Source organism: Oryctolagus cuniculus, chromosome 18 (genome assembly GCF_964237555.1).
Source record: "Oryctolagus cuniculus chromosome 18, mOryCun1.1, whole genome shotgun sequence".
Taxonomy (NCBI): Eukaryota; Metazoa; Chordata; class Mammalia; order Lagomorpha; family Leporidae; genus Oryctolagus; species Oryctolagus cuniculus.
In genome coordinates this window covers 56,308,222-56,322,717 of record NC_091449.1, presented here as the reverse complement: position 1 = coordinate 56,322,717, position 14,496 = coordinate 56,308,222, and the positions used below count along the sequence as shown (strand labels likewise).

Genomic DNA, 14,496 nt, shown 5'->3' with positions numbered 1-14,496 from the left:
CTTGGGGTTTTCTAATATGTGTTTGGACAGTTGAAACAAAAAATGATAATGATATGTGATATAAAGAAATATTTTAGACAGTTATATTGAAAAGTGGGGGAGGGTAAAGTGAGATAAAGGGAGAAATGGTTTTTGAAACCACATGAGAAATGGAAAATCATCAACATCAGTTGATTATGACTGTTATATATGTATATGCTTGTATAATGTAATGCCTATGGCAGTAACTAAAGAGTTTATATAAAGAGATATGGAAAAAGCATGTTAGGTAAATCAAAATGTAATCCTAAAGAGTGTTGAAGCAGCTGGTGGAAACGCAGAAAGAAGTAAACAGAACAACAATCAACTACTAAAACGACAGCTTGAAACTCTAATGTATCAATAATCACATTAAATGTAAATGGTCTAAATATGCCAACTAAAGATGGAGACTGGCAAAGGTATTTTAAAAAATGACTCAAATACAGAAAATATTTTTTAAAAATCACCCAATTACAGGCTGTCTATAGATAACTTACTTTAAACGTAAGTAATTGCTATAGGCATGTAGTTGCATCTAGCTCTTTGATGTGAGAATGAACCATGCATTAAGTTTTCAATTAGTTGAATAAAATGTATAATGGAATCATAAAGTAATGCATTCTGCTGAGGGCAAGGGAAGAAGGTCATGGAAGGCCACAGAAAAGTGGCTGTTAAATTGACAAGGGAAGGGGGGTGGGTCAAGCCACAGAGAAGGGAACACAAGCACCTGGCAGGGCTCGGCATGGGCAGGGAGACGGAGGGTGGCTTTCTGCTCACCTTCTCCTCTAGGAGATACTGCTGGTCGAATTCTAAGGAGTAAAACTCAATGGGGAAGTTGCAGGGATTCTTCACCACCACCTCGGCCTCGTCTCCAGGCGCGTAAGGCAGCAGCGGCCCCAGCTCCAGAACGGAAGGAATGAATTCCAGGCGTGGCTGCAGACCTTGGCCTTGTGCCAGCAGAGTAAGCTTCTGAGCACTCTGGCCGATCTGGAACATCAGGGTTTGGCTATAGAATCTCTGGAAAACAAACCCAAAACAAGCACCTGATTATTTTCCCCTGCCACATAAAACTGAAAACTACTAAAGGGAAAAAATCCTCATGTTTAGACAAAGAAAGAAAATTCTTTTCTTTTTTAAATATTTATTTATTTATTTTAGAGACAGAGTTACAGAGAAAGGGGGTGGGGGAGGAGAGACAGAAAGTTCTATCAGCAGGTTCATCCCCCAAATGGTTGCCATGTCCAGGGCTGGGCCAGACTGGAGCCAGGAACCTGGAACTCCACCTGGGCCTCCTACGAGGGTGGCAGGGGTTGGAGTAGTTGGGCTGTCTTCTGCTTTCTCCAGGCACATTAGCAGGGAGCTACATTGGAAGTGGAATAATAGGGACTTGAACTGGTGCTCAGATGGGATGCTGGCATTGCAGGTGGTGGCTTAACCCTTTTTGTCAGAATGGCATCCCCCAGGCCTGGTTTTCTAACGAGAAGTAGTCTGAACACACTCTATAATGTTTAAGAGTTGCTAGTGTGGAAATCATAGATTTCTCTGGGCTGCATTTCTGATGGAAATGCAGGTAGGATTGGGTAGGTTTTAGGGCTAACCAATTTCTTGTACACACAGTCCATAATGTCTGTTCCCAATTAGTGAAAACATTTGATTAATTTTGATCAATTCCAAGTCAACATTAATGGAACTGCCTGTACAAACCTATTTCCTACTGTGTTTTCTGATATTTTACTCATTCAGTAATGGAAAAAAAAACCCTAAAATCTCAAACAAAGCCCTTGACAGTCTTGAGACTCTCTAAGAATTATAAACACATTATTAAGTTTTTCAAAGGGTTGGGAAGAGTTTGTTAATAATAGAAACATGGGCTTCATTTTAAAATGAGATATGAAGTAATTCACTTTCCCACTTCCTTTGAACAGATTCTTAAGTATTTCTTCAAAGCTCATTATTAGGAAGATGGGAGTTAACATAGCTGTTCTAAAAAATTCACATCAATCTTTCTTTGAAAAGAATATGGTGGAGGAAAATATCTCCCAAATGCCTTATGCTTTGAACAAACAACTTTACAGAATAATTTTATGAGGTCCTTTCTGGCTCTGTGGTTCTGTTATTTTTACTGTGTTCTTGGTCAGGAGTGGCTTTGTGTTTATGATGATCACAAAAGAAAGATTTATGGGGTTCAGGGAGACTGGCCACTGAGGACTACTTATTATCATGACTACTTACGATAAGACTTATGAACTGCTGAGACACTTACTATAGGTAGTGCAGTATGTTGTGTGTTTTTATTTTATACTGTGCACTTAATCTTCAAAATGAACCTAGGAGGTAGCTGTTGTAGTTCAGTTAATAGCTTACCTGAAACTTGAGATTCTTTCAAATTCATAATTTTAAAAACTGTAAACAGTGCATAGAACCTATATGTCAGCTGGTACTCTCAGCAGGGTCTGGGAAAAGTCCCTTTTCATCAACACATTAATATTACTACAGCTGCAATTTTTGACTCTGAAATCTAAGTATGATACAGAAAAGCAAAATAGCTTCACAGCAGTTCAGTCAGCTGAGATTTTTCTGTCAAATGAATTTGGTATCAAACTCATGAAAATTTCCACCCAATTTTTGGAGCTTATTGGACTTCAGAATTGCAGTTAAGACTTTTCATTTGTAATACTGTGATTGTTTTATTTTACCTATGTGCAAAGCAAGGTTAAGTAATTTGTGTAAAGACACATAGCCTCTAAGTGCAGGTCTTGCTGATAAACACTGATACATGGGTCTGCTGACTCCAGGCCAGTCACACAACTCATGCGAACTCAGGGCACGTGAGATCTCGCCAGGGTCAGAATAGCAGGACTCAGGCCACGCTAAGCTTTCCCTGACAAGCAAGCAAGCATGGCCTGAAAGTAAAGCTCCAAGAGAACCAGAGAATCTGAAAGCAGCCACGTTTCTTTCAAGCTCACCTCTTCTTTTGGCATGAATTTCACTTGCACGTTGGACTTCTCACCAGGATCCAGGACTCCAGAAGCGGGCTGGATCTCAAAGATCTGTGCCGTTGGCTTTAATCCAGGATGCACTTTCCGTCTTAAGTACTTTGGCATGTGTCTTTCCAGCTGGTTTATAAGTATTAGTTAATTAGACCATCTATGGGAAGTGAGCTCATTCCCTCCCCCACTCACACCACCTATATTCCCTGAGTATCTCTCAGATATCAGGGAATGTGGAGAGACCAGCAGTATGACGATGAGGATCACATTTGAACTAATAACACAGCCCAAGGGGGCCTTGAGGTTGGGGTAAGGGCCCATATTTAATTCAAGAGGCACTGCACCACTGAGTCTTTGAGTGCGGATTGAAATGATGGGAATAAAGGCCTGGAATCATACACCTGGCTGAAATGCAGATGGAGAAATGGGAACCCGTGGGCCACGACTCATTTACCTTGTTAACAGGCTTTTGGCTGTGGACAAACCATTCACAAGGGACTTGGAGACTATTGGAAAGTTGGATTGTTTCCACCATGCACTGTCCACATTGTATTGCGGCAAAATCCACTTTTCCACAAGACAGCGTCATATTTGGGATAGCCAACTTGGCTTGGAGACGGATATGAACTGTTGGCCCTCCAACCACCTACAGCAGGCATAAAATTGCCATTACCTTGAGGTACAGGGTTGGGGGAGATTCACAGTTACATAATAATCAGGTCGGTCATCCCAGGGTGATTGGCCGGCAGAACTGGAAACCTGGAGGGGCAGGTGGGCCCAGTGGTGCATCTTACCTTGATGGGCAGAATGACTTCTTTGTTTCCAATGGCGAGATTGGCTCCTTGTGCATCAAATCTCACTTCAAATGTTTCTGTCTCACCATAAGGCAGATTCTTCACACGATCTAGCTCGGTACTGAAGCCTGGACCAAGACAAACAAGACGTCTTAGTGGAAGAGCTCTTGCTGGGGCAGGAGGACCACTCAAAGTATCAGTGACCGGCCCAACCATTCGCTCAGCTGATGTCCGAAGCAGCATGAATGCTATCCCGGGTGGTTTTCTATTAGCAATGACATGGTGGGACAGGAGAGGGGCTGCTGGCCCAGTTACCTGTGTCATGAAGGACACGCTTTTCTGCATGGAAGGACACTGGAAAGTAACTGGTGTTGGTGATCTTGATGATGTGGGTTCGGACATCACCAAGGACAACGTAGCCAAAATCCAGGATGTACTCTGGCAGCTGGATTCTGAAACGGTTAACAGGTTCTTCTTATGAGTCACTTTTAAGCCCCAAAGCCTCCTTCTCCAAAAGTGAGAGAGACAGGCTCTCTTCTACCTAGAGTATATGATTTTATTTTCCAGAGAGGAGAACAACTAAGCGCCGTGAGAATAGAGACTAGAAACAATGTGCCCCCCCCCCCCCGAGGACGTCCACACTGCTATTCCTGCCATTATCTGAGAAAGCAGTCCGGGTCCTTAGGGACCTGCTGCAGGGCCTGTCCATTGGACAACTGGAGTTTTCTGAGACTACGAGGCAGACGCCTGCCCGGCTGGCTGGATGCTGGGGCACGGCAGTGTGGTTTCCATTCCTAGATGACCACGCATCATTTCAGGATGCGCTCTGCACGAGGCAGCCCCGCTTGCTGGCTTCCCTCAGGCACAGACGCAAAGACGGAGGCACTCACCTGGCTAGCCTGCGGCGATTCCGATGACTGAAGCACGTGTCCTCCAAGGGAAGAGGGATGACTGTTTTCTGATATTCTAGCGAATAGCTTTGGACTATAAGTCGCTCTACTTCCATCTGGAGATGAGCACTTAACTGGAACAAGAGAGGAAGCAAGCCAGTAAATATCACTCCCCAGGGGGCGATAACTGGTTTCTGTGAAGGCTGAAAAACTCTCAGGTACTGCAAAGGGCTGTGGCCCTCCACAGGGTCACCGTATGAAAGCAGGTAGGTGCTACCTTCGGATCATTAAGTTCTCATGAAGGGATGGGGAAGGCAGACACACTGGTGCCTCCATACTGAGGAATACTAGCCAGCAATGAAAAGAAATGAACTACTGATGCATGTGACATCTCACACGGATCTCAAGGGCATTATGTTGAAGGAAAATCTCAAGGTCAATCTCAAAAGGGTATGTACTGTGTGATTCATTAATACAACAGTCTTGTTGCCAGGAGTAATGGATGTGGAGATAGGAGAGTGGGTGTAGCTATAAGGTTTAGCATGTAAAGGTAAACTCCAGTAAAAAATGAGATTAAATTTTCCTTATTGAGAGCATTTACTTTAGAAATCTTGTCATTTAAGTTTTCTTTGAAAGTTTCTTTGAAACATACGAATATTTTTAAAAGCTAACCAAGGCTCTTGCCAGGCAGGAATGTCTTTCTCAAGGACCCTGGAGCCATCTCTTTAAAATGCAAAAGCACCAGGGAAGTTGGAGTCCCGTCTCACAGTTTCTGCCTGCCCGCACAAGTCTAGCTTTGGTGGGGCTCTGTCGTAAAGATAGGAGGAGGCTGCTTTACTTTGGGTAAACTGACTAGCCAACACAGAGCGCCACCCCAATTGCTATGTGTGGGACAAATGATGTCGTCAAGTCTTCTTGCTTGAGGACTAGTTACTGTTTACTTCAGAACATGCGTGGAATGAGACTGGTCAGCTGTTTGAAAGGGGAGGACTTTCTGTCTTAGCAAAATCGGGCAGATTGCCTGTGACGTGCACCACACCCTGGCTTTCCATCTTGTACTCAACCAGGCTTCTGGCTGTCTTCCCAACAACACGCTTCTTTCTTGTACCTAACTCCCTCCTAAACAGTCTGAGGGTTCTGCAGCTGTGTATCACATTCTTCTGTGGCCACTGTTCCCATGTGTATTTGCATTTGCATAGAAGAGCCATGGGAGCGGGCAACCTTCTTGTCACAACAGATTTTTTTTTTTTTTTTTTTTTTTTTTTTTTTTACAGGCAGAGAGAACAGTGAGAGAGAGAGACAGAGAGAAAGGTCTTCCTTTTGCCGTTGGTTCACCCTCCAATGGCCGGCGCGGCCGGCGCGCTGCGGCCGGCGCACCACGCTGATCCGATGGCAGGAGCCAGGAGCCAGGTGCTTTTCCTGGTCTCCCATGGGGTGCAGGGCCCAAGCACCTGGGCCATCCTCCACTGCACGCCCTGGCCACAGCAGAGGGCTGGCCTGGAAGAGGGGCAACCGGGACAGAATCCGGCGCCCCGACCGGGACTAGAACCCGGTGTGCCGGCGCCGCTAGGCGGAGGATTAGCCTAGTGAGCCACTGCGCCGGCCACAACAGATTGTTAAGGGAGGAATTGCAGGGGCTGTGAGGGACGTGTGGGGCTCTTGCTTTCACATCACAGTATTTTTTCCTCCAGAGCCCCCTCCCCTGCCCCCCACTTGGCTCCCACACTCCTGATGTTTCCAGAGCCTTCTTCCCCATGCAGATCTTGATGTACTTGAGGGTCCTGTTTGTGATGTAATTTAATTTCTCTACTTTTTGGAGGACTTCATTCTGAGGCTACTCTCTTCTCTGCTCACTCCACACACTTCTTAGGGCACCTCATCACGTCTTGTGATTACAGTGACCATTTCCAACCCACCTATCTTCCCCATGTCCCAGGAAGAGCCTCCAGCTCCTTGAGGCACAGAAATCTTGTGCTCAACAATGAGGCATCTGAACTCAAGTCCCTTCCTTGCCCCTCCACCTGAACTTGCTTCTCCCAGGTTTCCTATCTCTGTGCTCCCCTCTTGTTATCTAAACAAGGCACTTGGGGGTCACCCTTGGCTAGCCCCCCATTTCCAATCTGTCCCTACCACTGACCATTCCACCTCTGGAACAGTCCTCGGACTCACCCTATTTTCTCTATCCCAATGTCATCATCACTGTTTATACTGCTACCACCTGCTGCCTAGAATGATTCCATTACCTCTTTAAGAAACAAATGTCCCAGGGCCAGCGCTGTGGCACAGTGGGCTAAAGCCCTGGCCTGCAGTGCTGGCCTCCCATGTGGGCACTGGTTGGCGTCTCAACAGCTCCACTTCTGATCCAGCTCCCTGCTAACACCCCTGGGAAAGCAGTGGAGGATGGCCCAGGTCCTTGGGGCTGCTGCACCCATGTGGGAGACCTGAAAGAAGCTCCTGGCTCCTGGATTAGGACCTGTTCAGCTCAGGCTGTTGAGGCCATTTGGGGAGTGAACCAATGGATGGAAGACCTCTTCTCTCTCTCTCTACTTCTCTCTGTAACTTTGTCTTTCAAATAAATAAAATAAATCTTTAAAAAAAAGTCCCCATATGGACTCTCATGCCCCTCCCAATGGCCCCCATACCCTATCTGCTCAGAGTTCCACAAGGCAGCCAAGCGGTCTTATAAAGATGCAGATTGGATGATGCCCCGCCTTCGGATGAAACGCTTCAGTGGCTTCCTTTTGGTATCAGGATTAAGTCCCAAACCCTTAACAGGTTCTGCAGGTAGCTACTCATTTCTCTGGGTTCACATAGCCTCCTTTACCTCCCCCTTCTTCGCTTTTGCTATTTCTTTCTGTTCTTCCACGTGCTTCTTGCCCCTGGATCTTCTGCACACACCTTCTGTGCAAGGTGAAACTATTCTTACCTCAGTAGATTCATCCTCTGGCATTTCTTCAGCTAGTATCTCAAAGTGATCAAGAGTTTCACATTTACTGTACTCCTTTTCTACGTTTTTTCTGGCCTGGTTCAAGAAGATTTCATACTTTTCAGTGCCTGTGAGGTTGCAAGGAGAAGGGAATTGGATGGTCAGAATAATATGAATTGTGCCCTGAACGCAGACTCTGAGTTCAGGGTAAAGTGAGAAGGGAACAGAACTGTTTGACACGTCAGCAGCCGTGTTTCCTCTATTTTAGTAGGCAATGTAATTGGCGAGGAAGTTGAACTTGTATCCGAGTCAAAGGAGATTATACTTAGTGAGGTACTAACTGGGTCTCAAGGGCTTGAAGGTAGTGACATTTTAAGTCACTAGTTCCATGACTGTCTTTTTTTTTTTTTTTCAAAGATTCTATTTATTTATTTTAGAGGCAGAGCCAAAGCTAGAAAGAGGGAGAGAAAGACAGAAAGGTCTTCCATCCACTGGTTCACTCCCTAGATGGCTGCAATGGTTTGGGCCAGGCCAAAGCCAGCAGGCAGGAGATTCTTCTGTGTCTCCCACGTGGGTGCAGGGGCCCAAGGACTTGGGCCATCTTTGGCATTTCCAAGCCATTAGCTGGGAGCTGGATCAGAAGAGGAGCAGCTGGACTCAAACCAGCACCCATATGGCATGTCAACACCACAGGTGGAGGTTTAGCCTACTATGCCACAGTGCCAGCTCCCTGAGACCATCTTGATCCCAGCTGCACAGGACTTTCCCCAGTTCTAGCTCTGAAAGCCCACATACCCTGGGACCCCTGCCTTGCTGGACAAACCAGGACAGTTGGGAATTCTTTTCAGTTTTCATATTTACTAAATTTGTGTTAACAAAGGGAATTTATTTGGATAGAGGTATTTTTTAGCTAAATATAAATTAGCTACTACATCCTGAATCAGGGAAGGTAGGCAATTGGTAGGGAGAGTTTAGATACTCCAATTATCATTAAGCCAGGGAAAATTCAAATGCTTTAGGAGGCAAGGGAAAAGTAATTAAAAGCCAGTTATAAGACAACTTAAAAACTTTATAAATAATTACAAAGCCCACTCTAAAAGCGACAGTGGTGAGCTGTAGCACAGGAAAGCCAGCAGGATTCAAATAAATGATTTTAAGCCCTTACTGGTCAAACCACGCCTACTGCCCTGCTAAGGTGGGTCCTAGGTTTTCAGATGTGGCAAAGGCTTTCCTTCCTGACAAGCATAGCCAGCCCTTGGAATCCCTGGATTCTGCATCTGTGGATTTGACCTACTGCTTACCGAAAATACTTGACCAAAAATTATGTTTGCGCTAAACATTTTTCTTGTCATCTTTCCTTAAACAATACAGAATAACAACTATTCACATATTATTTATATTGTATTAGGTATTATAAGAAACCTAGAGATGACTTAAATAAATGGGAGGTTATATGTGGGTTATAGGCAAATGCTATGCCATTTATACGTGCATAAGGGATTTAGGTATCTGTAGATTTTGACACTGGGGAGAATCTTAGAATCAAGCAACTGCAGATGCTGAGGGCCAGCTGTGTATGCAGAGTTGGAGTAGCACCCGTATGACAGGAAATCTAGCTACTAGAGTGTGACGCGGTCATGGCTTTGTTAATAATTATGTTTGAGCTTCAGGTGGTGGACAGTGAGAATTCAGTGGACGGTCATCGCAGGCGAGTGAGTGAGTGCAGGGCATGGGTGAGGAGGAGGAGCTGCGGAGTGAGGACTTAGTCTAAAGATTTTTAGGGAAAGTAGACTGCAGGGAGTTGAAGAGAGCTCCACAAAGAGGAGTGAAAGGTTTCTCGTGACCTCTTGTCCTGTGCCCTGTGTCAGGAAGAAAGAACGGGGGATGGCTGACGGCTTAGGGAGGTGCTCAGTTGAGTTTCTGTACCATCCTGGCACTGCAGATGGCCCTGGGGCCAGGCAGGACCAGAAAAGCCATGGCTGAACATGGGGGCAGACTAATAGATCTGATTTTCAGCCTTCAAACTGTGGGGCACTGAGGAAGGGTTCCGAATCTGTGGTTTCCTCCTGGTACAGTTTATGTTCTGAGAATTCTGCTCTTGGAAGTATATAAGCATTCGCTTTCTCAAGCAAGAAGACATCGGTGAGCAAGGTGGTGGGAAAGAAAGCCCCGGGAGGCCTGCGGCCAGAGGGAACGTGCACTGAGCAGAAAGGCTCTGGGGAGGAATTCCCTGTGCCTCTAAAAGCAGTGCAAGTATGGCAGCATTTCTCGCGGTCTTACTTTGGCACTATCACGGGCCATATTTTGTCTCAGTATTTCCAAGTCAGGAAGTCAAATCCCCCCACCCCACCCCACCCCCCCGCCATCAACCTTCAAAGAAGCAAAGCAAAACCACCTCATTTGTCCCGCAGTGGGGAGATACTATTAATGGGTGTGGAAGTACCTCTGAGATTTCTGGGGAGATCAAGGCTGATTCGAGGAAAAATCCCCTCTCCACTGATGGTGATATTTTCCGGGTCCAGGTGGGCGATCTGTATCTGGAAATTCCTTTGGAATACCTCAGGTACTCCAGGTAGGTAGGAAATCTTTAGCACCTGCTCATTATGCGAACTGATAAAACCCTATGTGGTAGAAAGGTCAGAGAGCACTTTAAAATTTACAAATGAACTTCTAGCTTGATGCACTAGATAATCCCAAAAGACATTTATGTTGGTTATTCTCTACTCACACACCTCCCCCAAAATCCACTCCTATGAAGCTGTAAGAAAATGACAAGAAAACAACAGAGAAATAGGCAACACATATGACCTGACATTTCATGAAAGAGAAAACAAAATAGCAAATACAAGCAGTAAAAAATGCTCACTCTTGTAAGTTATCAGGGAAATGCTAACTAAGATAATAATAAAAGTGTTTTTAAACTACAAGATCTACCAAGTTTTTTGGTGAGAATATGCATCAAAGGAATCTCCTATGCACAGCTGGTGGGGAATAAGCCCTGAAGACTCTCACACCATTTCATCAAGTCAAACACACACATATGTGGGGAGCAATCCGGACTAGACTAAGTTACTCGAATTAAGACTTATTCTATGCATCTGCTCTCCCACAATATGGCGCTGGGAGAGAAGTAAACAGCTTCCGCACAGCTGCCTCCAGTTCAACTAATAAACTGTAGGACTTGCTCCTGATTGGAGAGCAGCGTACTCGGCGTGTGGGCAGCCGAGTTAGGATTGGCGGAGGAGGACTATAAAGGAGGAGAGAGACGGCATGCACCAGGAACATCTATGGGGAACATCTAGCTGAAGGAACACCTGTGCAGCCCCCGAGAAGAGCCGTCCGACGGTGTGCCGCTCCCCTGCGGAAGTGGGGAATGCGGCCAGGGGGAACTGCCCTTCCACGGAGGTGGAAGGGATAGTAGCCAACCCGGGAAGAACCAGCAGCAAACCCGGGGAGGGCCGAGCAGACGAAAGAACAGCGCAGGGTCCTGTGTCGTTCCTCCACGAAGAGGGGGAGCGACATAATGGTGCCGTGACTCGGATAGGAAACCTAGCTCGGATTAGGAAACCTAGGACGGATAGCAAACTTAGGAGGGAAGAAACGGGAAGAAATGGGAAAATACCGGAGAGAGAAACTAGCAAACAGCCTAGGGAAAAGCCGGACGAAAAAGGAGCCGGAAGAAGCTATTGAAAGCCTAGGCATAGACTCGAAACAGCCTAGGGAAAAACCGGACGAAAAAGGAGCCGGAAGAAGCTATTGAAAGCCTAGGCATAGACTCGGATACGGACTACGGGGGGAAGCTGGGAGAAATCTCTAAGGTCGAAAGCGAAAGTGAAAGCTAGAACAAACAGACTCGGATGCGGACTGTGGGGAGAGGCCAGGAGAAATGAGGGAGGAGTATTGTTGGAGGAAAGCTTGGGGAAACATACCGGGTAGAGAAAAATGTTAGGGAAATTGAAGCCGCGGGGGGCAGGCCGAGGCGGAGACGAAAGCCACTTTGGGGTTCTCAAGTTAGCCCGGGAATAGGGGGCGAAAAGTTGAAACCAGAAGCTGAGACGTAAGCCAGATTGGGATCCGTCTGATTAGCCCGGGGAGCAAAGGACGGGAAGCCAAATCGTGGGGCGGAGACGTACGCTGGGTTGAATTCGCCAGGCTAGCCCAGGGAACTTGGATTGAATGCTAGTGGTGGAGACGCAAGCTACGCTGTGTTACTCGCGGAAGCCGCCGCGTGCAGAGAGAGCACGGGGCGTGAATAGATAGGGAACGGGGCTGGCGTAGGCCGTGGTTCAGACGCGAAAGGGTTAAGCGTGGAGACCGCGGAGCGCGTGAAGCCGAGCCGCGCAAAGCCGGGAAGCTGTGCAGATGAGAGAGGCGCACGGGCTGAAGCGGCGCAGAGCCAGGAACCCGCCGGCGGGGCGAGGTGCCGGAAAGCCGCAGGGATAAGAGAAACAGAAGTTTGGAAGTGAAGTAAAAGAGAAATGGGAATGCTGGAAGATAGAAGTGAAATGGGAGAGGTAGGAATGCCCGGAGATAGAGAAATAGAGAAAAATAAGGCCTCCCCTCAACATGCCAATTAGAGAGCTTGGATTCGGTCTGCCTAATCAAGTGAGGCGATGAGCACCTGCGGCGGCTAGCAGCTTATGCGCCGCAGGTCACCGAAGACAGGCACGAATTAACATCAGTAAGGCTTCCCTACAATACAACAATATTAAGCTTGGATTCGGTCTGCCTGATTTAAGGCGGTAAGTGCCAGCAAGCAGCTCAACCAGAGTATGAGCTGCAGGTCACCGAAGATAGGCACGAACCAACACTAATAAGTCTCCCCCACAATACGGCAATGAGAAGGCTTGGATTCGGTTTGCCTGATAGGTCTTGTAAGTCCCCTGCAGGCAGAGCAGAGCATGCGCTGCAGGGCACCGAACACAGGCACGCATCAGCGCCTAAAAACCTCCTCACAACATGGCGAAGAGAGGACCCGGATTCGGTTTTCCTGATTGATAGGACTTGTAAGAGCCTGTGGCAACTCTAGCAAGTAGAGCAGAGTGTGTGCCGCGGGACACCGAAGACAGGCGCGTATCAACGCTAAAAAATAAAAAGAAAGGGGGATCTGTGGGGAGCAATCCGGACTAGACTAAGTTACTCGAATTAAGACTTATTCTATGCATCTGCTCTCCCACAATATGGCGCTGGGAGAGAAGTAAACAGCTTCCGCACAGCTGCCTCCAGTTCAACTAATAAACTGTAGGACTTGCTCCTGATTGGAGAGCAGCGTACTCGGCGTGTGGGCAGCCGAGTTAGGATTGGCGGAGGAGGACTATAAAGGAGGAGAGAGACGGCATGCACCAGGAACATCTATGGGGAACATCTAGCTGAAGGAACACCTGTGCAGCCCCCGAGAAGAGCCGTCCGACAGTGTGCCGCTCCCCTGCGGAAGTGGGGAATGCGGCCAGGGGGAACTGCCCTTCCACGGAGGTGGAAGGGATAGTAGCCAACCCGGGAAGAACCAGCAGCAAACCCGGGGAGGGCCGAGCAGACGAAAGAACAGCGCAGGGTCCTGTGTCGTTCCTCCACGAAGAGGGGGAGCGACAACATAAACTACGATCCGGCTATTCCAATCCTGAGAAAATTCCCAGGAAAAGCTCCCACTTGTGGAAAACCATTTTTAAAAAGGCAATAACAGGGGCCAGTGCTGTGGCACAGTGGGTAAGAGCCTGCAGTGCTGGCATCCCATACACATGGCCCCTGCACCTGCGTGGGAGATCAGGAGGAAGTTCTGGGCTTCTGGCTTTGGATCAGCATAGCTCACGCTATTGCAGCCATCTGGGGAGTGAACCAGCAGATGGAAGACCTCTCTCTCCCTCTCTCCCTCTCTGCCTCTGCCTCTCTGTAACTCTGCCTTTCAAATAAATAAATAAATCTCTAAAATAAAGGCAATGAGAAATACAAAATTCAGACTATGGTTACAGGTTGAGGGGTAACCATCAGTTTTTTTTTGCAAAAAAAAAAAAAAGACTACAAATATACAAAACTCTGGCAAGACTGACTGAGAATATAATGATAGGTCACCAAAAAAAGTAAGATTAAAAAAAGAAAAATGGTTCATAAATACAGATATATCAATAATATTTTACAAATCATAGATGATTATGAGCAAACTTTATGCTAACATTTGAAGGGCCTTCACAAAATTCACAGAAAAATACAATTAAAAGATGATTATTTTGTGCAAGAAATTTGAAATCCATGCATAACTGCTTCATACTGTATGTTTTTCATGGACTTTTTAAAAGTATCTTTGTATTGAAGCATATTTGTAAAAATAATTTCTAGAAAAATAAGAACCAGAACTCAAAACAACTCTAAATATATCTGTACCTATACAGAAGTTTAACAAGTAAAAAAAATTACCCCCTCAAAAGGAATATATGGCAGCAGAACCAAGTTCTGTCAACTTGTCAAAAAGCAAAGAACTGATTTAGTTTACAAACCATTACAGAGAATAAGAGATTTTCATTTTTGGTTTTTTAAAATTTAAACTTAAATTTATTCTCATTTTATTTGAAAGGCAGAGACAGAAATAAATGGGGGTGGGGGTGGGGGAGAGGTATTGATTGTCCATCCACTGGTTCACTCTCCAAATGCCTGTAATATCCAGGTCTGGGGCAGGCCAAACCCAGGAGCCCAGAACTCCAACTGGGTCTTCCACAGGGGTGACAGCTGCTGCCTTCTCAGGCATTAGCTGGAAGCTGGACTGGACGTGGACCCAAACCCAGGCACTCTGACGGGGATGTGAGTGTCCAAGGTGCTACAATGTCCACCCCTCTCTCCTTTTTTATATTTTCTATTTTTTCTGTAATAATAATGTTATTTTCATA

The 14,496-nt window shown here is 46.3% G+C and overlaps 1 protein-coding gene across 12 annotated transcripts in view; it reads right to left on the bottom strand.

The window, feature by feature from the left end:
- HYDIN (HYDIN axonemal central pair apparatus protein) overlaps positions 1-14,496 on the bottom strand; it is a 421,089-nt gene that overhangs the window by 126,984 nt on the left and 279,609 nt on the right. For all 12 annotated transcript variants that reach the window (XM_051847256.2, XM_051847253.2, XM_070062720.1 and 9 more), the window contains 8 exons: positions 10,065-10,242; positions 7,622-7,749; positions 4,696-4,829; positions 4,121-4,257; positions 3,806-3,933; positions 3,466-3,657; positions 2,988-3,137; positions 799-1,038 (listed from right to left, as the gene is read on the bottom strand). In XM_051847256.2, coding sequence (XP_051703216.2) covers positions 799-1,038; positions 2,988-3,137; positions 3,466-3,657; positions 3,806-3,933; positions 4,121-4,257; positions 4,696-4,829; positions 7,622-7,749; positions 10,065-10,242 — 1,287 coding nt within the window. The remainder of the gene's footprint in view (positions 1-798; positions 1,039-2,987; positions 3,138-3,465; positions 3,658-3,805; positions 3,934-4,120; positions 4,258-4,695; positions 4,830-7,621; positions 7,750-10,064; positions 10,243-14,496) is intronic.